The sequence below is a fragment of the Gymnodraco acuticeps genome, unplaced genomic scaffold, assembly GCF_902827175.1.
Source record: "Gymnodraco acuticeps unplaced genomic scaffold, fGymAcu1.1, whole genome shotgun sequence".
Lineage (NCBI taxonomy): Eukaryota > Metazoa > Chordata > Actinopteri > Perciformes > Bathydraconidae > Gymnodraco > Gymnodraco acuticeps.
Genome location: NW_022991189.1, coordinates 13,259 through 37,104, shown reverse-complemented (window position 1 = coordinate 37,104; position 23,846 = coordinate 13,259). Strand labels below are relative to the sequence as shown.

Sequence of the window (23,846 nt, the reverse complement as noted above, 5' to 3'; positions counted from 1 at the left end):
AAACTCCCTCTGGAGGGAACACAGGGATTTTAGACTTTGCAGACCATTTACATGCACAAAAAACGATATAACACACTACAGGAAAGGGAAAAGTCCAAAAAGCATAATAAGGCCTCTTGGTTGGTTCCTGTATCTTGTGGGATACAGTCATTCGACAGGCTGTGTAATATTGATGTTATATGTATGTAATGTGGGTGAACTAATGGTATAATAACAGTGTTATATGGGGGTGGTATAGATGAAATATCGGTTTGATAATATATACATGGGCAATGTATTGGTCATTTCAACCTAGAAACTTTAGAAAAAAGTAATTAAAGGGTTAAACTGCCTGTACTGAAGACTTCTTTACAGGTTTTTCCAGCTTTGAATGTTATTAGCTTTACCCATATTTAAAATTGACTAAAGTTCCTTCACGTTCTCACCTTTCTTTATTGATTTGAGGTATTTTTAAATTACTTGAGAGCTAAACAAAACAATGAAGACAGAATTTAATTAGCTTTTTATTAATTGAGGATTTGTTTAAACTATACAAATAGTCTGTAGAGAGTTGGACAACATGAAATGAAAATAACATAACAGATTGAGACCAGAAAACCACTGCAGCTGAATATTATACAATCATATTGTTATAATATAAATCAAGAAAAAGAAATCTTAAATTTGCCATGACATAGACCAGATAACAATCTCTTACAGGTTCCCCTAAATTACAGTATTTAAAACTAATAATCCTTTAAAAAAACATATTGTTGGCGTTTTTAATGAGTAAAGGGCGCATGTGTTTTCCCAGTAAATTGTGCCATTATGAAACACTTCCTATTTATGATTAGGTGCTATTACAACGTTTGGAGATTAACGGCCATACATTCAAGGGCTAAGTTAATTATTCTTATTCAAACGTACAGAATCAGAAGCTAAAACATCAAAAATATATACAATTCACTTCCCCAATGATATACATGCAGTATATTACATTTGGTGATAGTGAATATTTCTGTTGAAAATCAAATGGTTGTTCTACTCAGTGTGATTGACAGCAGAGATGATCAGAGGAGCAGAGTTTTTACCACCATCATTAAGACTGGGACCAAAGAATGGGTAGAGTTTCTCAGTGAAGCAGCAGCCAGTGAAGGAGTAGATCAGAGCTGCAGCATCAACATCATAAAAGGAGACCACACCCTCCTCATAATCCACAAACACCCCCACCTTCTGAGGCTGAGACTTCAGAGAGAGACGGACTGGAGGACTAGCACATGCTGAGTACTGATTTCCATTCCTCAACACTATCATCCAGTAACCTTTCTGAGGAGACAGTGTGATGTCTCCCTTCCTGTTGATCGACTCTCTGGCCACTCCTAACTCCCACTCAGTGTTTCCTTTAACCTGAACCTCGTAATAAAATCTTCCTGAAGAGAAACTCTGCTTTGCTAAGACATTGACCCAACGATCAAATCTCTCTGGATTGTTTGGAGATTCTTCATCACATCACCAAGTTTAACTTGTTTTCCATCATCAGACAGGATGAGGTTGGGATGTGCTGTATCAGAATCAAGAGTCACCTCCACCTCAGACTGCTGGACCCTCTTCAGCTCCACCTCAGAGAGCAGCTTCTTCATCTGTTTCCTGAGCGTCTCCTCCAGCTGAGTCACAGCTCTCCTCACAGTCCCCTCATATGAAGGTGGACGGACCCTGACTTCTGTCCAGTTCTTGGTGGGTGGAGCAGCGTTCAGGGACGTGAAGCTTTGGAGGAGGTGGAGCTGGTCTTCAGAGCGTGAGAGCTGCTCCACCTCAGAGCTTCTCTTCTTCAGCTCAGAGATTTCCTGTTCCAGCTCTTTGATGAAGCCTTCAGCCTGTTCCTCTGTCTCTCTCTGCTTCTCTTTGATGGTGTCGATGAGCTCGGCCTGGCTTCTCTCAACAGACTCCTTCAGAGCGGTGAAGATCTGAACACCATCTGCTATTTCTCTGTCTGCTCCTTCCTTACTGAGCTCCACTGAGCGATTCATCTCCTGGATCTTCAGTCGTCTCTTCTGGATCATCTTCTGAATTTCAGCCTCTGTCTTCCCTAGCTCAGCCTTCTTTCCTTCATATCCTTCTTTCAGAGGAACAACATCATGTGTCTTGTGGTCTAAAACAGTGCAGAGCATGCAGACACACACCTGGTCGGTCTTACAGAACAGCTCCAGCAGTTTATCGTGCTTCACACACATCCTGCCTTCCAGGTTCTCCACAGGGTCGATCAGCTGATGTCTTTTGAAACCTGCATTTTTCAGATGAGGCTCCAGGTGAGTCTCACAGTAGGAGACCAGACACACCAGGCAGGACTTCAGGGCCTTCAGTCTGGTTCCAGTGCAGACGTCACAGGGAACTTCTTCTGGTTTGACAACTTGTTGCTCTGAGCTGCTGCTGCTGGCTTTCTGTTGAGCTGACTGTCTGAACTGAGCAGCCATCTCAGAGATGAACGTGTTGACCTGCAGCTCAGGCTTTATGTTAAAAACTTCTTTGCAGTTGGGACACTGACTCGGGACATTTATATCCCAGTGTTCAGAGATGCAGGCTTTACAGAAGTTGTGTCCACATGGTGTGCTGACTGGATCAGTGAACACATCCAGACAGATGGAGCACAGAAACTGATCTTCAGTCAGCAGACAGCTGGCAGCAGACATGTCTCTCTGGGGACAAATGTTGGAAAAAACATTAAATAAAGTTTAAATTGTTTGTTTAAAAATATTCAAACTATGAATCGTCCTGAATTCCGTACAAATAGAAACTGAGTGAATAAGAGCCCGATGTGCAGTTCAGTGTTATTTATTGGAAATCACCAAGCCAAGAAAATATGTGATAACATAGAGATCTTTTTCACAACAATAATAAATGAAAAAATATGATATTATATTGTTGAGCCTTAATATAATTACTATTGAATTAATAAAGATGAACTTACACACATTAATTCAAAAATATTTATTGAAAGAAAACACACAAACAGGATGTATTCAGGTACTGTACTTGAGTTTTCTTTTATATATTTTTATTTATAACTCCACAACAAAGTCAGCGGGACCTAATGCACTCTTCATTCAAATAAATTAATTGTTGACAGTTACTTTGTTACTTTGCAGATATTACGAAATAAAATAATCAAATAATTATGATTTAATAAACCTCAGGGTAATTTGCCAATCACTACAATAACATGTTCTACACATTGATGCATCAATAAATATTATCAAATCAACATTTCCTATAGCCCCAAATCACCCAAACTACCTCAAAGGGCTTTACAAAGAAAACTAAATCAAAAAGAAAAGAAAAATACAAATATCATAGCACAAAAATTATTGAAACATTATGAACAACAACATAAGTAGTGCCATATAATAAAGGCATGTGTATGTAAAACCAGACAGAAGTGATGCTAATGTAGATGGAAACAATGGTGATGGAAACTAGTTGACAAGGAAGACAGATGCGAAGAGATGGGTTTTGAGTTTGCTTTTGAAGGAATCGATGGAATCCGCTTCTAGGATCTGAATGGGAGGACGATTCCAAAGGAGAGGTGCTCGGAAGGTAAAGGCTCGGCCACCTACTGATGATTTGTGAATTCTGGGGAACAAAAGGAGACTGGCATTATGGGATCGTGGGAGCCTGGTAGATATGTGTGGGGTAATTAATGATGATAAATAGGGAGATGCTAGTCCATGTAAGATTTTAAAGGTTAACAGTAAAATCTTGAAGTCTGATCTTTCGTGAATCGGGAACCAATGCAATGAAATGAGAACAGGGGTGATATGATCAGATTTTCTGGTTCTGGTTAATATCCTGTCAGCTGTGTTTTGAACCAGTTGTAGTTTGTTGGTTGTTGATTTGGGATGTTTAATTGGAGGAAATTTGATGACATCCATAGTTTGATTTCGTTCATGACATTTTTGAGTTGTCAGTTGAGAGTTTTCCGGCTTAATGGAAATGTAGAGCTGAGTGTCATCTGCATAAAAATGGGAACCTAATTGATAATGATTCATTAGTAAACCAAGGGGAGGCTTGTAGATTGAAAAAAGGATGGGGCCAAGCACATAACCTTGGGGGACACCATAGTTCACATTTGTTTTGTTCTGAAGAGCAGAGTTAATTAAGATTTCAACCAGGAAAAGAGCAGAGCCAGTGAGTCCTACATGTTTTTTCCAAGCGATGGAGTAGAATGTTGTGATCAACTGTGTCGACCGCTGCACTAAGGTCAAGCAGCACCGATATGGACGCAGAGCCATAGTCTGATGCACGGGGTTGATCATTGACAACTTTTGTAAGTGCAGTTTCTGTACTGTGGAGTTTCCTGAATTTGGATTGATATGGAGTGTACACGATTGATTGATTGAGGACGGAGGCATTCCTAATTATGGAATCCCCATCTAATAGTGTGGTTGGAGGGAAAAGTTTCCGAGGAAAGTGTGACTGTGGGTTCACACAGGAGGAATGTGGAGGGCTGGTTACCTGACTGCTTGATGAGGACAGTGGCTGAAGAGGGGGTGTCCGGGCAGGTGGCTGATGTGACGCAACAGTGGCATCGGACACAGCGGCATCGGACACAGCGGCATCGGACACAGCGGCATCGGACACAGCGGCATCGGACACAGCGGCATCGGACACAGCGGGCATCAGACACAGCGGCATCGGACCGGTGGCTTTAGGCGATGCGGCCAGTCTTGGCTGTATGGTCCACAGCTGGTTCCGAGCGAGGGACGCCTCCAGACCGTCTGATCACAGCCTCCTTCAGCATCCTGCGGCAGGAGGAGGCCTGGCTTCCGAGCAGCCGTCCGGTCAATTCCAGCGACAGGTCAAGGGGAGACAGCGGCACCAGCCATGACCCGAGAGGAGTCCAGGCCGGATGGTAGGGGGCCCCCTACCTCATCGGAGATAATCGAAAAATGGTTTGAGAGAGGTAGGCTATGTTGTGATGTAGCCCCTACCAAAGCTTTCTTACCACCACAAACCACCTCAGGCAAGGTCGGGTGAATGAAGTGGGAGGTCTGATTCGGTGTGGAACTCAGAACAGAGTGCTTGGGTCTAGCTCCTGTGCGAACCCATGCAGCTTCTGGCTCGGATGAAACTGTCGTAGGTGGCGACGCATTATCCGGGTCTACGGTTTCAGCAGAAGTTGCTCAGGTACCAGCACTTAGTGATGCTAGCCAATGAAAGGTGGTAGCAGAGTCCAAGATGCAGTTTTTAGGAGTTTGGAAGGAGGGAAAGAGGGCCATCGGGAAGAGAAGACGACTGCATACTTGATATATGTTTATCCTGGTCTGCAGATACTGATATAAAGACTTCGATCATCTTTTGCTTTTCCCGGGATTAAGTATGCAAGCACCGGATACTGTTGTTTATTTGTGAATATGGAAGTTCACAGTTCTCGCACACAACCATGATCGTTGTATCGTTATATGCTAATGTTACGGGTCCCAAAAAGCTTGGGTATCACAGCAACAATAAATGATATCTGTAGAAAACAGAAAAGTGCAGCAGCAAGAATTAGACACAGGATCCGATTGATCGTCTGGATTGCTTCTCATTCAAAATTCAAAGTACACAGTTACATTCAAATAGCTGTACTTTACAAACATATCACATTTATCCATTTAAGTTATCCGTCTATGTCAGTCAATTACTGTATCTCAAGGAGAAATTCAACATAGTCAATATAAAACACATAACGCTATCAAATAATACTTTCTATCAATATACAGTGGGGCAAAAAAGTATTTAGTCAGCCACCAATTCTGCAAGTTCTCCCACTTAAAAAGATGAGAGAGGCCTGTAATTTTCATCCTAGGTACACTTCAACTATGAGAGACAGAATGGGGGGAAATAATCCAGGAAATCACATTGTAGGATTTTTAATGAATTAATTGGTCAATTCCTCGGTAAAATAAGTATTTGGTCACCTACAAACAAACAAGATTTCTGGCTCTCACAGACCTGTAACTTCTTCTTTAAGAGCCTCCTCTGTCCTCCACTCGTTAACTCAATCAATGTTTATTTATATAGCCCAATATCACAAATGTTACATTTGTCTCAGTGGACTTCACAGTTTGTACAGAATATCAGTATGAGAATATGACACCCTCTGTCCTTAGACCCTCACATCGTACAAGGAAAAACTTCTGCAGAAAATCCACAGTTTAAAGGGAAAAATTAACTGTATTAATGGCACTTGTTTCAACTCGTTATCAGTATAAAAGACACCCGTCCACAACCTCAAACAGTCACACTCCAAACTCCACTATGGCCAAGACCAAAGAGCTGTCAAAGGACACCAGAAACAAAATTGTAGACCTGCACCAGGCTGGGAAGACTGAATCTGCAATAGGTAAGCAGCTTGGTGTGAAGAAATCAACTGTGGGAGCAATTATTAGAAAATGGAAGACATACAAGACCACTGATAATCTCCCTCGATCTGGGGCTCCACGCAAGAGCTCACCCCGTGGGGTCAAAATGATCACAAGAACGGTGAGCAAAAATCCCAGAACCACACGGGGGGACCTAGTCAAGGACCTGCAGAGAGCTGGGACCAAAGTAACAAAGGCTACCATCAGTAACACACTACGCCGCCAGGGACTCAAACCCTGCAGTGCCAGACGTGTCCCCCTGCTTAAGCCAGTACATGTCCAGGCCCGTCTGAAGTTTGCTAGAGAGCATTTAGATGATCCAGAAGAGGATTGGGAGAATGTCATATGGTCAGATGAAACCAAAATAGAACTTTTTGGTAAAAACTCAACTAGACGTGTTTGGAGGAGAAAGAATGCTGAGTTGCATCCAAAGAACACCTACTGTGAAACATGGGGGTGGAAACATCATGCTTTGGGGCTGTTTTTCTGCAAAGGGAACAGGATGACTGATCCGTGTAAAGGAAAGAATGAATGGGGCCATGTATCGTGAGATTTTGAGTGACAACCTCCTTCCGTCAGCAAGGGCATTGAAGATGAAACGTGGCTGGGTCTTTCAGCATGACAATGATCCCAAACACACCGCCCGGGCAATGAAGGAGGTCCTGGAGTGGCCTAGCCAGTCTCCAGATCTCAACCCCATAGAAAATCTTTGGAGGGAGTTGAAAGTCCGTGTTGCCCAGCGACAGCACCAAAACATCACTGCTCTAGAGGAGATCTGCATGGAGGAATGGGCCAAAATACCAGCAACAGTGTGTGAAAACCTTGTGAAGACTTACAGAAAACGTTTGACCTCTGTCATTGCCAACAAAGGGTATATAACAAAGTATTGAGATGAACTTTTGTTATTGACCAAATACTTATTTTCCACCATAATTTGCAAATAAATTCTTTAAAAATCAGACAATGTGATTTTCTGTTTTTTTTCTCATTTTGTCTCTCATAGTTGAGGTATACCTAGGATGAAAACAACCTGATCTCACCAGAATGCGTGACTCCACCACGACTCCTTAACACCGCATTGCGTGGTGGAGTCACGCATTCTGCTACATTTACGTGTCGGCACCACGCAAAAAACCCCAATGTAAAGTGAATGAGGCTCTTTTGTCGTGGTGCACACACGCATTTCTACAACGTCCTGCAGTGAGCTTTTATTCTATAAAACGTTTTTAAAATCTACTTTATAGCTTGTAGTAACTCACGGGAGGCTTCTTTTATTTTATTTGTATTCATAATAATTTTTATTTTTCGTCAGAATGTATTATGGTGCATTAGTTACGAATTTTTGTTCTCAAAAAACAGTGCATTGTGTGTAATACAACTGTGATTGTTATTAAATTAGTTAGTTTTTAAGGAAGGCCAGAGCTTCAGCTGGCTCCAATAGATTGTTCCCTTTAGTTAACGTTATTCAAAAGATAATGATCATGTCCCCTTTATTGTATTACGAGCGTCCATTCCCATTGGATAACGGAGAATTGTACACCCGGAAGTAAGTATTCTCCTTACTGTCGATTGATTTTACAGTGATATCTGCACTACTCATCAACTAATAAACACCAGATTATCCTTGTTAATTACACAACATTGATTGGTTTAAATTGTCTACAATGCTTTTGTATTTTCCCCCTTCGATTCGGAGAAACGAATATTTTTTCGGAGTTTTTGGATGGCAGAAGACACTACACTACCCAGAATCCTCAGCTATCGTTTGGGACTACACCATGTGCTTAGATTGACAAACCCCGTGATCAGTCCTCAAGCTCTGTGATTGGTTGACCTCCAACTCCATATAAAAAAACGTTTCGTAAAAGATAAAATCATACTTTATTCAGCAGTGCTTGCTTTACTCTTTGACAGTCATCACATGAATGCATTGTAATAAATGGTTTGGCTGCATTAAATATTACACATCTATCGTAGTTCTTTATTTATCTACAGAGATCGGGCATCAGAATAGACCGGAAACTATTCTTTTACCGTTCTGTTTTAATTTCACAATAAAGTTAGTAGTAATCATCTGTTTTGATATTATTGTTTTTTATTAACTACTAGACCGCTGGGTCAGACTGTTAAGACCATCTTTTCTGTGTTGCTGTGGGGTTTTTCCATCGCTTTTGTGTTACAAATATCAAAACAATAACAAAATATATCCGTCGTAAACTAAACCGGAAACAGCAGTATATTTTATTTTGTTAACACTGTAAACTTGGCAGCTTTTTAACCCAAACCACCTACTGGTTAAAGCACGTTATTACACGTTTGGAGTAATTGCAATGCAGGTAGATTATGTTGCTTTTTAATGACTGTTTAAAATGCCTTTTTCTTAATGTCTTTCATTTTTGTAAAGCACTTTTGAATGTGTTATATTTGATGAAAACATTTAAATATTAAGAGTACATACAAAATAGTGGGAAAGTAGAAGGTCAATGATATACATATAGAATAGAAAATATCAAGAAGATACTGTAAATAATATCTACAATAAAATAGTTTAGTGCCTGATAGGAGGATGTGCAAAACAAACAAACTAATAAGGCTTTATTTAAACATTAAAGAATACTTTAGGCTAAGGTCTTCTTTTAAATAAGAAAAAAGCTTTGGGGGTATCTCTATCTAAAGATACTTATTAAGCCTGACAAAGTACTTAACGTCTAATATATTGCATGGTTTGTTTTGGAACTTGACAATCAACTTTCCTGCAATGTTAACTATGTTGAAGCACTTATTTTAACCGATATTATACATATTTATTATATTCTTATAAGATGTTAGATAGAATAATAAATGTGCAGAATATGACAGTTTAATGGTGGAGGTATACACATATTGATATATATGTCTTGTAATGCACTGTTGAGGAACCTGTGACCCAAGTTTTGCATTCATTGCATAACTACACCGTAGTTGTGTATATGATATGTCAATAAACCTTAGAAAATCTTGAAAGGGATGTGGAAAATATCAATTATATACAGTCTTTAATGAACGATTAGAGAATAACGAGTAATGAATATGCTTTATACGGATCTGCAGATAAATGTTTAGTCTTCTCGAGCACCAACTATCAAATATCTCTCCTGATTGTTGGCACTTGACAATCACCTTCACTGAATTTTACTCAGGTGTAACTAAAGTCTGATTTAAGGGTTGTTTATATTTCACATCATTAATCCAAATCTGTAAAGTAACTAAAATACATGTAGTGGAGTAAAAATACCAGGTTAACCTTAAAGAAAGCCCTCAGGTTTATAAAAGACCCCCATCACCCCAGCCACAAACTGTTCTGTCTGCTGCCGTCTGGCAGGCGGTACCGCAGCATCCGGACTAAAACCACCAGACTCAAGGACAGCTTCATCCCACAGGCCATAAGATTATTAAACACCTGATATTTGAAACAACATCCATAACATTCATCTGGCTGCTACATATAAATTATTTATCTAATATATCATATTCACAATGTAGTGACTGCTTTTTTGTCTTTTGTTTTCTTAGTTATGTTCTCTTTTATATGTGTGTGTTATGTGTTATGTGTAACGTTGCTGCCTTCTTGGCCAGGTCAGCATTGAAAATGAGATTGTATCTCAATGCTTTTATCTGGTTAAATAAAGGTTAAATAAAAAAAATAAAAAGATTCCAATCACTTGTATATAGACTCTTATTGCACTATTTCACTATTTTTTCTGTGTATCTGTTTTATTGTGTTGCACTGTTGGAGGAGCCTGCGACCTAAGGGGGGGATAGGACACGTTCGATTCCTGTTTTGAATAGTGTGCCGTCGATGGGTTTCATTCCATTTCAAGGTGCTTTTTGACGCTCCGTGTAAACTTTGCGCACTGCCACTCCAACATCCAATCACAGAGCTTGGGGACTGATCACGGGGTTTGTCAAGCTAAGCACATGGTGTAGTCACAAACGATAGCTGAGGATTCTGGGTAGTGTAGTGTCTTCTGCCATCCAAAAACTCCGAACAAATATTAGTTTCTCCGAATCGAAGGGGAAAAATACAAAAGCATTGTACACAATTTAAACCAATCAATGTTGTGTAATTAACAAGGATAATCTGGTGTTTATTAGTTGATGAGTAGTGCAGATATCACTGTAAAATCAATCGACAGTAAGGAGAATACTCACTTCCGGGTGTAAAATTCTCCGTTATCCAATGGGAATGGACGCTCGTAATACAATAAAGGGGACATGATCATTATCTTTTAAATAACGTTAACTAAAGGGAACAATCTATTGACACAGCTGAAGCTCTGGCCTTCCTTAAAAAACTAACTAATTTAATAAAAATCACAGTTGTATTACACACAATGCACTGTTTTTTGAGAACAAAAATTCGTAACTAATGCACCATAATACATTCTGACGAAAAATAAAAATTATTATGAATACAAATAAAATAAAAGAAGCCTCCCGTGAGTTACTACAAGCTATATAGTAGATTTTAAAAACGTTTTATAGAATAAAAGCTCACTGCGGGACGTTGTAGAAATGCGTGTGTGCACCACGACAAAAGAGCCTCATTCACTTTACATTGGGGTTTTTTGCGTGGTGCCGACACGTAAATGTAACAGAATGCGTGACTCCACCACGCAATGCGGTGTTAAGGAGTCGTGGTGGAGTCACGCATTCTGGTGAGATCAGGTTGGATGAAAATTACAGGCCTCTCTCATCTTTTTAAGTGGGAGAACTTGCACAATTGGTGGCTGACTAAATACTTTTTTGCCCCACTGTATCTATCTTTACCAAATATAACATATTATGGAGCTCACATAAATACACTGTCAGTGTTAATAAACAAAAAAACACAAGATGATGTGCCTGCAAGACTTCACTCAGGTGAACTAAACATATTACCCGTGAGCAGCTAACCTGCCTGCGAGCCTTCACTCAGGTCACATTTACACACGGCGCGGCTGAAGCCCGCGAAAACGGCATATATAGTTGCCGACAGTTTAGTATTTTTAAAATACTGTAAGCATTGGTTTGAGAGGTCATGTGTTGTGAGCATGCGCAGTCTGTCCTGGAGTGGTGAGGGAGAGTGTGGTGTGACTCGACAAGAATAAACGGAGGCGCTATCTGGGACGCTCCAAAAAGTACTAAGTTCCTGAGTTTTTGTTACACAGAAGTATCTTTGAAGCCTTAACACCTCGGACGTTACAATACCGTTACTATATCAAACATGCTCAAAACTTTCTGACACACTCTCTTAAACACCTCTAACATGATATCTAATTTACTCAAGTTAACATCGATCATTTTCATCATGTACTGACCTGTAGAAAACAGAAAAGTGCAGCAGCAAGAATGTTACGTATTGCGCCGAGGCTTCGGAGCGTGTGTCGAGTAATCCCCGAAGCTTTTTGTGAAGCATGCAGTGGCGGCTGGTGGAAAATATTTTTGGTGGGGCTGTTGATATAGTGAGTAAAAAAAATGTTTTGGGGAGAAATGACCCTTTAAATTAGGACTTCTGGTGATGTAATGGCGCGTTTCCAGTGCAGCGCGGAGCTCGCTTTAATGCTGCGTTCAGACCGGACTCGATGCGAATATTCGCTTCGCTCTAAACACTCCTATCGCATCGCTCTAGTCGCTCGAGTTTCACCCATAGACTGTATATATGGTTTCACCGCGGCGGCCAGCTGTGTTTACTCGCATCATTCAAACAAGACGCGCTCGGGAGCTACAACTACAACAAAATGAACATATTTTACCGTGATTTAATTGTAATACACGTTTCAAAATTATACCGAATTAACAACATACTGATACCGGTTAGTAAAAACCATGAATTAATGCTTTGACAAATCTGCAGACAGACGGCAGGCGAAAAACCTTTTAAAATGCGTGTTATCTAAATGGAGCTTGGCTAAGCTAACGTTATATATGCTCCGACCGTCCACACTCACAACAACGGCCTATACAGACATAAATAAACCAGCGACTGTATTCTCCATGACACAGACAGTCTGTGGTTTGTACTTGTTTAACTTTTGTCTAGTTTCTGAACAGATCGTATCTGTCCCCGGCTGTTTGAAGAGCAAGCATGTGAAACAAAAGATAGCATTTACCTGTTTGCATCCAGCTAGCCATGCCTTTCTGCTGTACCAGCTACGTGAGAAGCCTCGTTGATACGTTTTGTCTTTTTCACGAGCTTGCTGTGATATATACAAATCGGGTTGGTCCGGTCCAAGGTCTTTAAGCAACAGTTTATCTCCCAAACTTCTCCTTTCGAAAGGATTAGAGATTAGCTCTTGAACGGAATTGGGCGGGGACCGAGGTCCGGCGACTAACACTGCACACGAAGCCATTCTCATCCAACTACTGCATCACCTTGGTCACTCACGAGTCTAAAAAACAACTCACGTCAACGCACGTAAGCAACGTGGGCGCCAACGTGAGCGCGTGACCAAAATATTTGACGGCGCTGATTGGCTGAAATTATGTTTCGGCGGCACAGTTTACTATTGAGACTTTTGCAACGTGCTGGTTGCTGCTGTTTGGCTCGGGGGCTCCGCCCGGTAATGATAAACTAATGCCACGGGCAAGGCCAGGCAGGAAACATGTGAATTATCAGTGACTTTAGACATCGTAACACCATTTTAAACAAGATTTTATTGTAGATTATACATTTTACTGATACCAATTGTATGATATTTACCTTGTTCGTTAAAAAAAAATATATATATATTTAAAAAAAAAAAAATGTTTAATATATTTTTTTCTATGTGGGAAGAGGTGGGGCGGCGCCCCTAGCACCCCTATGGGCCGGCCGCCACTGGAAGCATCTATCGAGGCTTGTATCGTTTTGGGCCAGTGACATCATCGATGACAAACGAAGCCTCACTGCCTGTCGATACCACGTGACTGCTTCACGAAGCGATTCAGATCGGTTGAACCGTTGAACCACAACGCTCATAATCCCCACGGATGTATACTAAGAATCATATTACCCCTCCTGTACCCGGGCCCGGTGACACGATGGAATCAAGAGAGCTAAGACCCTCACTTATATAGAGGTCGGAACATGTCATAAGTATAAATAGATACAAGCATACATAAATGTAGGAATAAAAACATGAACAAATAAATGAATAAATACAGGAATAAATATGTTGCAGTGTTTTCAGGGAGCTTTAGTGTGTGTGCTGTGGCTCAGCTGGAAAGCAGTTGACTCATGACCGCAGGGTCCCTGGTTCAACGACTGAATAAGTATTTTTTGTTGTTTATAAAAGCTACAGCTAAATGAGATGATTTAGTTAATAAATGTATTCTTTGATATGGTTTAGCCTTTCTCCGGCTACAACATGGTTAAGTTTATGAATATTGTTAAGGAATACAAATCCCTCTTTGCAATGTTTACCAGCCTCCTTAGGCTTTTCAATCACAATCATTCAACTGGAATAAAAACAATATTGTTAACATGAAAATATGATTTAATGTTCGTTGTTTAGAGTTATTCTAAGGCTTCATCTCACCATCACTTAGAATTAGACACAGGAACCGATTGATCATCTGGATTGCTTCTGAGGAGGGGGCGGAAGTGTCCGCCCCAAAATAACCCAGGTGTCACCGCTCACCTGCCAAAGGTTCCACCTTGGCGCTACTTACTATTACTGTTTCTCAAACAGTACAGATAAACCATAAAATGATATGAATGTCACCAAAATAAATACAGATAATATTGAGCTTTTCAAAACAATACATTCACTGTTTAGCAAAAATAAATAAAAGTAAATACACAAATAATTGTACCATTTTTGGGGTATACCACACAAAGCAAAAATAACTGGCTGCCACAGGGCGGAGCTGCTGCGAGCTAAAGACTACGTTTGCTCAGCTTATAAAATACATACATCTGATGGCTTAAGTCTTTCATCCGGTTAAAATATAAAGTTAAAAACCACTAAGATCTAAAAAGTGTATGGTAAAAGTGTGGCTTAAAACTAGATAAAAAAGCCACTTTATGACAGCTTCTGGCAGAGTTTCTGGACAACAGCACTGTAAATAAAGCAGACCGGCCTTTATTTAATCCAATTATATAATATATTTTACAGTTAAAAAGGACATTCTTTTTATTATTTTGTCATTTTTCTTGTAAATGTCCACATTTAGGTATTACTACTTTTCCTTCAATAAATGATAGAGTATTTCTACCCCGCAAGAGAATATTGATGTAAATGTATAATCATGGACAATCATCATTGTGTTTATTATTACAGCCAAAACTCGTTAATAAAGTTAAAGGCCTATTTATTATTTGTATTGCCCCTAAACGACCTTGCATGTGGCTCCTGTAAATCCCTTCTGCACTATGTTTACAGCTGCTGCACACCTGCTGTCAGTGACACAGGAAGGTTGAGAGAAATAACATCAATATGATGAGTGAAGCACGTTAGTCATTCATGTAACACTGAGTTTTATTATATTGTAATGTCTCAAGAGGCAGGGATCTTCAGCTTGAGGTGTGGGTGCAATGACTAAAAGACAGCAGGCAGTGATTTCCAACTTAATCAGGTGTATTTTCGTCTTCTTACACCCATCACACACTTACATCATTACTTATAAACAAAACAGAAGGATTCATCTAACTAAGGACTTTTTCTGGCTTCTATAGAAAGTAAATAAAACCTCAACCATTGTCTCTCCCCTTGCTCCTTCCCCCCTTTGTGCTCAAAGGAGCAATCAGTAAACACTCATCAGCTGGGCAGCAGCCATCTTCCCTAATGCCCAGCTGATTCTGGGAGTTGTAGTCCCTGTTTCATCCACCGAGAGGGAATGCCCTCTATGATGCAACCTCTCGTGACAACACAATAGTTACATAATTTCTAGAGGCTGCCTCACCCTGATCCCTGCCTGCTGCCAGTCACTTTTATAGCTGTAGCAATTATTTCAATAAAAGTCAAACTATTTCCTATATTACTAAACGAAAACAACGATAAGCTAATATTTTTGTATTATTGCAGTGATTTCATCCAAAGCCAGAATGTTAATATCAACATTGGCAAATTTAAAATCATACTAAAGTTCAATGGAAAACCATTACAAAACGAAATGATCCCTTCATGACTGTCGCATTACACATTAATCAATATTATAATATGGCTACCCTGCTCATATGACTGCTTATATTGTTATTAAAGAGAAACTATTTAAAGCAGCCAAAGTATACTTGCTATACAATGTAATGTATTTTGGTACTATAGTGTCTGAGGGAGGCATATATTCTTCATATGTCTGAACAGACGTACCAGCCTCAGATTCTGATCAAACTAAACCGTGTTCAAATATTTAGTTAGTGATTGTCTCTGTAGTTTACTCACCAGTGTTTGGCAGAGATTCTGCTGTGTTGTTGAGAAAATCTGCTGAATTCAGTCGAGTGTTTCTTTAGAGAGAAGCAGAGACACGTGCAGCTGTTGTGTCGCTCAGACAAACTTTCACTTTCATTTCTGGGAAATTGAAGCTCTCGTATTTCAGTGTAGCTCCACCTCTCAGTGGCCCGTCACCAAGAGGGAGTGGAGGAGGAACTACAAGAGCAACAAGGCCTTTCTTTCTCCAACGGTTGAGACACCACCAACACTTCAACTCCCATAATCCTTTCTGCTGCAAACACTACAAATACCATAAATCTCAGAGAGTTTAAATGACTTAGTGGTTGTGTGTTTTGGTGCTGAAATACTACAGTTCACAGAAAAAGAGAAAAGCAAACATTATTAACTTGATTTTGATTTTGATTTAAGATATTTTAGGGCAACAATTTCATATTCTACTTCCTTCACTTTAGCTTCCTTTCTCTTCCGTACAATTATGTTTCCTATTAAACTAAACTGCAATTCCTTTTTAAAGTAAACTGTTCTCCCGTGTTAGAGTTCCAGTTTTAAACACAAGGTAACTGTTGAAAACACTGAAACACTACTTAATGTTTAGAAACAATATGGCTTTTAATAATCACATTATATAATAAGTTGTGGCTGTATGGAAAAGACAACAACGCTTTTGGTTTCCACGGACTGATTAGAAACATTTGTGATATGTCAAAATCAAAAAAATATTTGTCCCTTATATCGTAATTGACAATGCAGTTTAGTTCATACAATTAAGGAGAACCAGATCAAGACATCTGTGAGGTACAGTAAACAGCAACATGCTTTTTTATCCCAGTAAACAGAAAAGTAGTAACAATAATAATACTTTTTTTTGTGACCATCTTTTAAATAATTTTACAAATGTTATAATTTTGTGATGAATCCCTCCTACTCAACCTTCCACATATCAAGGTTGTTATATATCGAAAATAATAATTTACCTTAAGGATATCACCAGGTCACTTAACAGTTGACTTCTACTTTATAAAGGGAGGATATCATTTCAAGCAGTTTGCTTTTCAAACTGGAACAAGAAAGCAGCGGAGAAGTAACGGGGAAGAAACCCTCCTTTTTACGCAGTGGTCCAGACATAGACATCAAACAGCAAAACATATTCAGTGTGCAGTTCCTTTGGCATTAGGGCAGGGATATCTAGATACTTTCCAAGGTTTGACATAATGAATTGTGCTACTTTTAAAGCAAGCAGCGATGTTTTCAAATCTGTAATCAAAGAGGTCCGCAAAAACACTATCGACCAATCAGATTGCTTGATTTGACTTGTCAGTTTTATATATTTCCATTTCTTCCGTTACGAAACAAACTTACAAAGCATAAGATGGAAACATTTAAGATTAACTTCGACCTCCGGGGGGGTCTTACTGTGGAGGAGTGGATTGAGCAGTGCTTATCTCCAGAAAAAAAAAAGCACCTAAACGACGACATGCAGAGCTACGTGAAGAGCAGGTAGACCAACTGGAGAAGTGCCACCATTCAAAAGCTTTCTGATGCGGGTCTTGAAACAAAGCAGAGAAATGATGACCGTTCGTGGCCACAGGTGCGAAAGCTCTCTCCAGAGCTAGTGGAAGCCCAATCTCGGGGACCGGAGAAAGTGGAGCAATATTCTGACCACGCCAAGCAGCAGCCTAGAACAACCTCAACCTACAAGTAACCACGTAAGCATGCTACTGATACTGGACAGGTTTTCAGTGGCTGCACAATAAACGGCAACAAACACATGAATGTAAATAAATAGCCAAATAATGGATCAACGCTCTCTGTCTAATATGTTCGCTAGCTGTTGTTGCATAGCAACCACTTCGCACTATGTTTCGTGCAGAAGGCAACGGAGGGACTATTTTATTTTGAACATCATTATTTACTAATACAAATTATTTAAATTAGAGTGTGTACTTTTCTTTCATATTGCCACACTTGGTAACCGTTTTATAAAAGCAATAGCTCACTTCAGGCCGTGATATATGCTCATTATATAACAGCTAAGGGGGTTGTCGACCCTCCGCTTCGCGTCGGGCCGAACCACGCCTCTTAGCTGTGATATAATGAGCATATACCACGGCCTGTCGTGAGCTATTCCTTAAATATTACATGACAAACTGTTTGTTGATTACATGTTGTATTATCTGAAGTAAACTACAGGAACCTCAAACATTGTACTAACCCTAACCCTAACTTTCCACCTCTGCAAACAACAGATTGGTTGTGGAGGTGGTTCAGGTGTTACAGGACGTCCTTCATTTGTCACAGCAACTTTCATTATCTGTAATAATGACAAACTGTTAATGCTGTATTAAAGATAACTAACTGTGTCCAGCCCTCATTCTCTGCCGTCTTGTCCATCTATAGAAGACTCAGCAGCTGTCTCCATCACCGCCTGTGCTTATTAAGACCTTCTGTGATTCTGCGTTATCAGCAGAGATCGACCACAGAGTCCACTGGCCGGAGGAAGATGGATGCGACATCAAAAGTTTGGACCAGTGATTTATCTAGAAGAAGGACGAGGCAGAGCGTGTCTGAGGTGAGAAAACCCCAACTCTTTTGTGGTCTTTGACCGAGCACAACACAGTTTTGAATCTGGGGTTCAGAGATAAATCATGGCAAGACCTTTATTTGAGTCATTCCTGATGTCATAGTGATGTAACTATGTTCTGAAAGTAATCAAAGGAGTCCAATTGAGGTGTTTCAGATGAGGGGGAGTTTGTGGGAGAGAAACTCCCTCTGGAGGGAAAACAGGGATTTTAGACTTTGCAGACCTATTACATGCACTACAAATGATATAACACACTACAGGAAAGGGAAAAGTCCAAAAAGCATAATACATTACATTACATTACATTGCATTTAGCTGACACTTTTGTCCAAAGCGACTTACAATAAGTACATTCAACCAGGAAGACACAACCTTGAAGAAAACAGAATCATATAAGTACATCAGGTTTCATAGAGCCAAACATTTCAAGTGCTACTCAACTGGCTTTAGGTAATCCAGTCCTTTATTGGTATAAAAGTGCTTCGTTAATCGTTCTAACGCTCGAAGTGGAGTCGAAAGAGATGAGTTTTCAGTTTGCGCCGGAAGATGTGCAAGCTATCTGCCGTCCTGATGTCAATGGGGAGCTCATTCCACCATCTTGGAGCCAGGATAGCAAACCCACGTGTTTTCGCCGAGTCGTTTGGCTGATGCAGAGCGTAGTGCACGCGCTGGGGTGTACGGTTTAACCATGTCCTGGATGTAGGAAGGGCCAGATCCATTCGCAGCATGGTAAGCAAGTACCAGTGTCTTGAAGTGGATTCTAGCAGTTACCGGAAGCCAGTGAAGGGAGCGGAGGAGCGGAGTGGTGTGGGAGAATTTAGGAAGGTTGAAAACCAGACGAGCCGCTGCATTCTGGATGAGCTGCAGAGGTCGGATGGCACATGCAATATAATAATAAGGCCTCTTGGTTGGTTCCTGTATCTTGTGGGATACAGTCATTCGACAGGCTGTGTAATATTGATGTTATATGTATGTAATGTGGGTGAACTAATGGTGTAATAACAGTGTTATATGGGGGTGGTATAGATGAAATATCGGTTTGATAATATATAAATGGGCAATATATTGGTAATTTCAACCTAGAAACTTTAGAAAAAAGTAATTAAAGGGTTAAACTGCCTGTACTGAAGACTTCTTTACAAGTTTTTCCAGCTTTGAATGTTATTAGCTTTACCCATATTTAAAATTGACTAAAGTTCCTTCACGTTTTCACCTTTCTTTATTGATTTGAGGTATTTTTAAATTACTTGAGAGCTAAACAAAACAATGAAGACAGAATTTAATTAGCTTTTTATTTAATTGAGGATTTGTTTAAACTATACAAATAGTCTGGAGAGAGTTGGACAACATGAAATGAAAATAACATAACAGATTGAGACCAGAAAACCACTGCAGCTGAATATTATACAATCAGATTGTTCCAAAAAAAGGGTACCAATATAAATCAAGAAAAAAAATTCTTAAATTTGCCATGACATAGACCAGATAACAATCTCTTACAGGTTCCCCTAAATTACAGTATTTAAAACTAATAATCCTTTTGTTTAAAAAACATATTGTTGGCGTTTTTAATGAGTAAAGGGCGCATGTGTTTTCCCAGTAAATTGTGCCATTATGAAACACTTCCTATTTATGATTAGGTGCTATTACAAAGTTTGGAGATTAACACCCATACATTCAAGGACTAAGTTAATTATTCTGGTTCAAAATTACAGAATCAGAAGCTAAAACATCAAAAATATATACAATTCACTTCCCCAATGATATACATGCAGTATATTGATGCTCTTATTGCCGCTAAATCTGCCTACCTCTCCAACATCTTCATTGACCCCTCCCGTAACCCCAGGACCCTCTTCTCCACAGTTAACAAGCTTTTCAAACTCCGTGCTGATAACCTCCCTACTTCTACTTCCGCTACTTGCAGCTCATTCCTCCAGTTTTTCGCAGACAAAATGAACGCCATTAACCACTCCTTCTCAGCTCCATCTGATATACAAGCATCTCCCGCAACCTCCACCACTACCATTTCTCCCCCCATCTCCCTCGACCTCCTGACTCCTCCCCAGCGCCGCCTCTCCCAGTTCAACCTGGTGACCCCACTTGAAATACTCCATCTGATCGGTTCCTCAAATCCCACAACCTGCTCCCTTGACCCTCTACCCACTCCTCTTCTGAAGTCCTGCCTCCCCGTCCTCTGCCCCTATCTTGCTAACCTTTTCAACTCCTCGCTGTCCCATGGAACCGTCCCCTCTGCCTTCAAAACTGCTGCCGTTACTCCAATCCTCAAAAAACCTGGTCTTGATCCCTCCTCCCTCACTAATTACCGCCCTATCTCCAACCTACCATTCCTCTCAAAAACTCTTGAACGCATTGTAGCCAAACAAATTCACTGCCATCTCCAAACCAACCAGCTTTATGAACCCCTTCAGTCTGGATTTCGTCCTCACCACAGTACAGAAACTGCACTCGTCAAAGTCCTCAATGACCTCCTCACCTCTGCTGACACTGGTTCCCTCAATATTCTCATCCTCCTCGACCTGAGTGCAGCCTTCGATACCGTGAGCCACAACATCCTGCTCACCCGACTCAGGGACATTGGTATTGAAGGTATTGCACTCAGATGGCTCCAGTCCTACCTCACTGAACGATCCCACTTCATCTCCCTCCCAAACCATTCCTCTACCACAGCTTCAGTCACCCAAGGCGTTCCTCAAGGATCAGTACTTGGCCCCCTCCTTTTCATCATTTACATCCTCCCCCTCGGTCAGATACTCCGCCACTTCAACCTCGACTTCCACTGCTATGCTGATGACACTCAGATCTACCTCAGCACCAAATCCCTCCATGACCCACCCCTTACCCACATCGATTCCTGTCTAACAGCTATTAAAACTTGGATGCAACATAACCTCCTCAAACTGAACAGCAACAAAACAGAACTCCTCCTAATCGGCTCCAAATCCACCCTCAGCAAGGTCACTAACATAACTCTCACCATCGATGGCACCATTGTTTCCCCCTCCAATCAGGCCCGCAACCTTGGCGTAATCTTTGACCCCACCCTCACCCTCGAACCTCACATCCGCCAAACAGTCAAAACCTCATTTTTCCACCTCCGTAATATTGCAAAAATCCTACCCTCTCTCACCCGCCCCGCAGCCGAACGACTAATCCATGCCTTCATTTCCTCCTGCCTTGACTACTGCAACTCACTTCTTTACGGCATCAGCACTACATCCCTCAACAGACTCCAACGGGTTCAAAATGCAGCTGCACGTCTCCTCACGCATACCAAATCATGGCATCACATCACCCCAGTCCTCAAAGACCTCCACTGGCTTCCTGTCTCCCATCGCATCAACTACAAAATGCTGGTCCTCACCTACAAAGCACTCCACCATCTGGCCCCCCCTTATCTCACAAACCTTCTCACTCCTTATCAACCTCCACGGTCCCTCAGATCCACCGCAGCCGGACTCCTATCCATTCCCACATCCACACTCTGCAGCTTTGGGGACAGAGCCTTCTCAGTGTCAGCTCCTAGGCTCTGGAATTCCCTCCCCCAAGATCTCCGTGACTCTTAGTTCCTCACAGTCTTTCAGTCCCGCCTCAAAACACATCTTTTCAACTCTGTCTACCCATAAGCCCCCCCCCTCTCAATCAACTTCCTCTTGACTGCCTTTTTATTTTTTACTTACTTGTTTGCCTGTCCTTGTTTGTCTACCCTCATACTGTAAAGCGTCTATGAGTTGTGAAAAGCGCTATATAAATAAAATGGATTATTATTATTATATTACATTTGGTGATAGTAAATATTTCTGTTGAAAATCAAATGGTTGTTCTACTCAGTGTGATTGACAGCAGAGATGATCAGAGAGGCAGAGTTTTTACCACCATCATTAAGATAGGGACAAAAGTATGGGTAGAGTTTCTCTTTGAAGCAGCAGCCAGTGAAGGAGTAGATCAGAGCTGCAGCATCAACATCATAAAAGGAGACCACACCCTCCTCATAATCCACAAACACCCCCACCTTCTGAGGCTGAGACTTCAGAGAGAGACAGACTGGAGGACTAGCACATGCTGAGTACTCATTTTCATTCCTCAACCATATCGTCCAGTAACCTTTCTGAGGAGACAGTGTGATCTTTCCTTTCCTGTTGATCGACTCTCTGGCCACTCCTAGAGTCCAGTCAGTCTTCCCTTTAACCTGAACCTCGTAATAAAATCTTCCTGAAGAGAAACTCTGCTTTGCTAAGACATTGACACAAATATCAAATCTCTCTGGATTGTCTGGGAGATTCTTCATCACATCACTGTCTTTCACTTGTTTTCCATCATCAGACAGGATGAGGGCAGGATGTGCTGTATCAGGATCAAGAGTCACCTCCACCTCAGACTGCTGGACCCTCTTCAGCTCCACCTCAAGCAGCTTCTTCATCTGTTTCCTGAGCGTCTCCTCCAGCTGAGTCACAGCTCTCCTCACAGTCCCCTCTGAAGGTGGACGGACCCTGACTTCTGTCCAGTTCTTGGTGGGTGGAGCAGCGTTCAGGGACGTGAAGCTTTGGAGGAGGTGGAGCTGGTCTTCAGAGCGTGAGAGCTGCTCCACCTCAGAGCTTCTCTTCTTCAGCTCAGAGACTTCCTGTTCCAGCTCTTTGATGAAGCCTTCAGCCTGTTCCTCTGTCTCTCTCTGCTTCTCTTTGATGGTGTCCATGAGCTCGGCCTGGCTTCTCTCAACAGAGTCCTTCAGAGCGGTGAAGACCTGAACACCATCTGCTATCTCTCTGTCTGCTCCTTCCTTACTGAGCTCCACTGAGCGATTCATCTCCTGAATCTTCAGTCGTCTCTTCTGGATCATCTGCTGAATTTCAGCCTCTGTCTTCCCCAGCTCAGCCTTCTTTCCTTCATATCCTTCTTTTAGAGGAACAACATCATGTGTCTTGTGGTCTGAAACAGTGCAGAGCATGCAGACACACACCTGGTCGGTCTTACAGAACAGCTCCAGCAGTTTATCGTGCTTCACACACATCCTGCTTTCCAGGTTCTCCTCAGGGTCGATCAGCTCATGTTTCTTCAGGCCTGCTCTTGTCAGGTGAGGCTCCAGGTGAGTCTCACAGTAGGACTCCAGACACACCATGCAGGACTTCAGGGCCTTCAGTCTGGTTCCAGTGCAGACGTCACAGGGTACTTCTACTGGTGACTGTCTGAACTGAGCAGCCATCTCAGAGATGAAAGTGTTGACAGCAGATCAGATCAGGTCTTGTATGTTGGAAAAAACATTAAATAAAGTTTAAATTGTTTGTTTAAAAATAATCAAACTATGAATCGTCCTGAATTCCATACAAATAGAAACTGAGTGAAGAAGAACCCGATGTGCAGTTCAGTGTTATTTATTGGAAATCACCAAGCCAAGAAAATAGGCGACAACTTAGAGATCTTTTTCACAACAATAATAAATGAAAACAATATGATATTATATTGTTGAACCTAAAT

General features: G+C 41.1%; 1 protein-coding gene and 1 pseudogene across 1 annotated transcript; both read right to left on the bottom strand.

Annotated features, from left to right (window-relative positions):
- Positions 1–490: 490 nt before the first annotated feature.
- Positions 491–15,898, bottom strand: LOC117561224 (annotated as a pseudogene).
- Positions 15,899–22,197: 6,299 nt separating this feature from the next.
- LOC117561206 (nuclear factor 7, ovary-like) lies at positions 22,198–23,574 on the bottom strand. Its single transcript, XM_034238504.1, has one exon. It carries the CDS (start codon positions 23,572–23,574, stop codon positions 22,198–22,200), a length of 1,377 nt encoding a protein of 458 aa, XP_034094395.1.
- Positions 23,575–23,846: the final 272 nt, after the last annotated feature.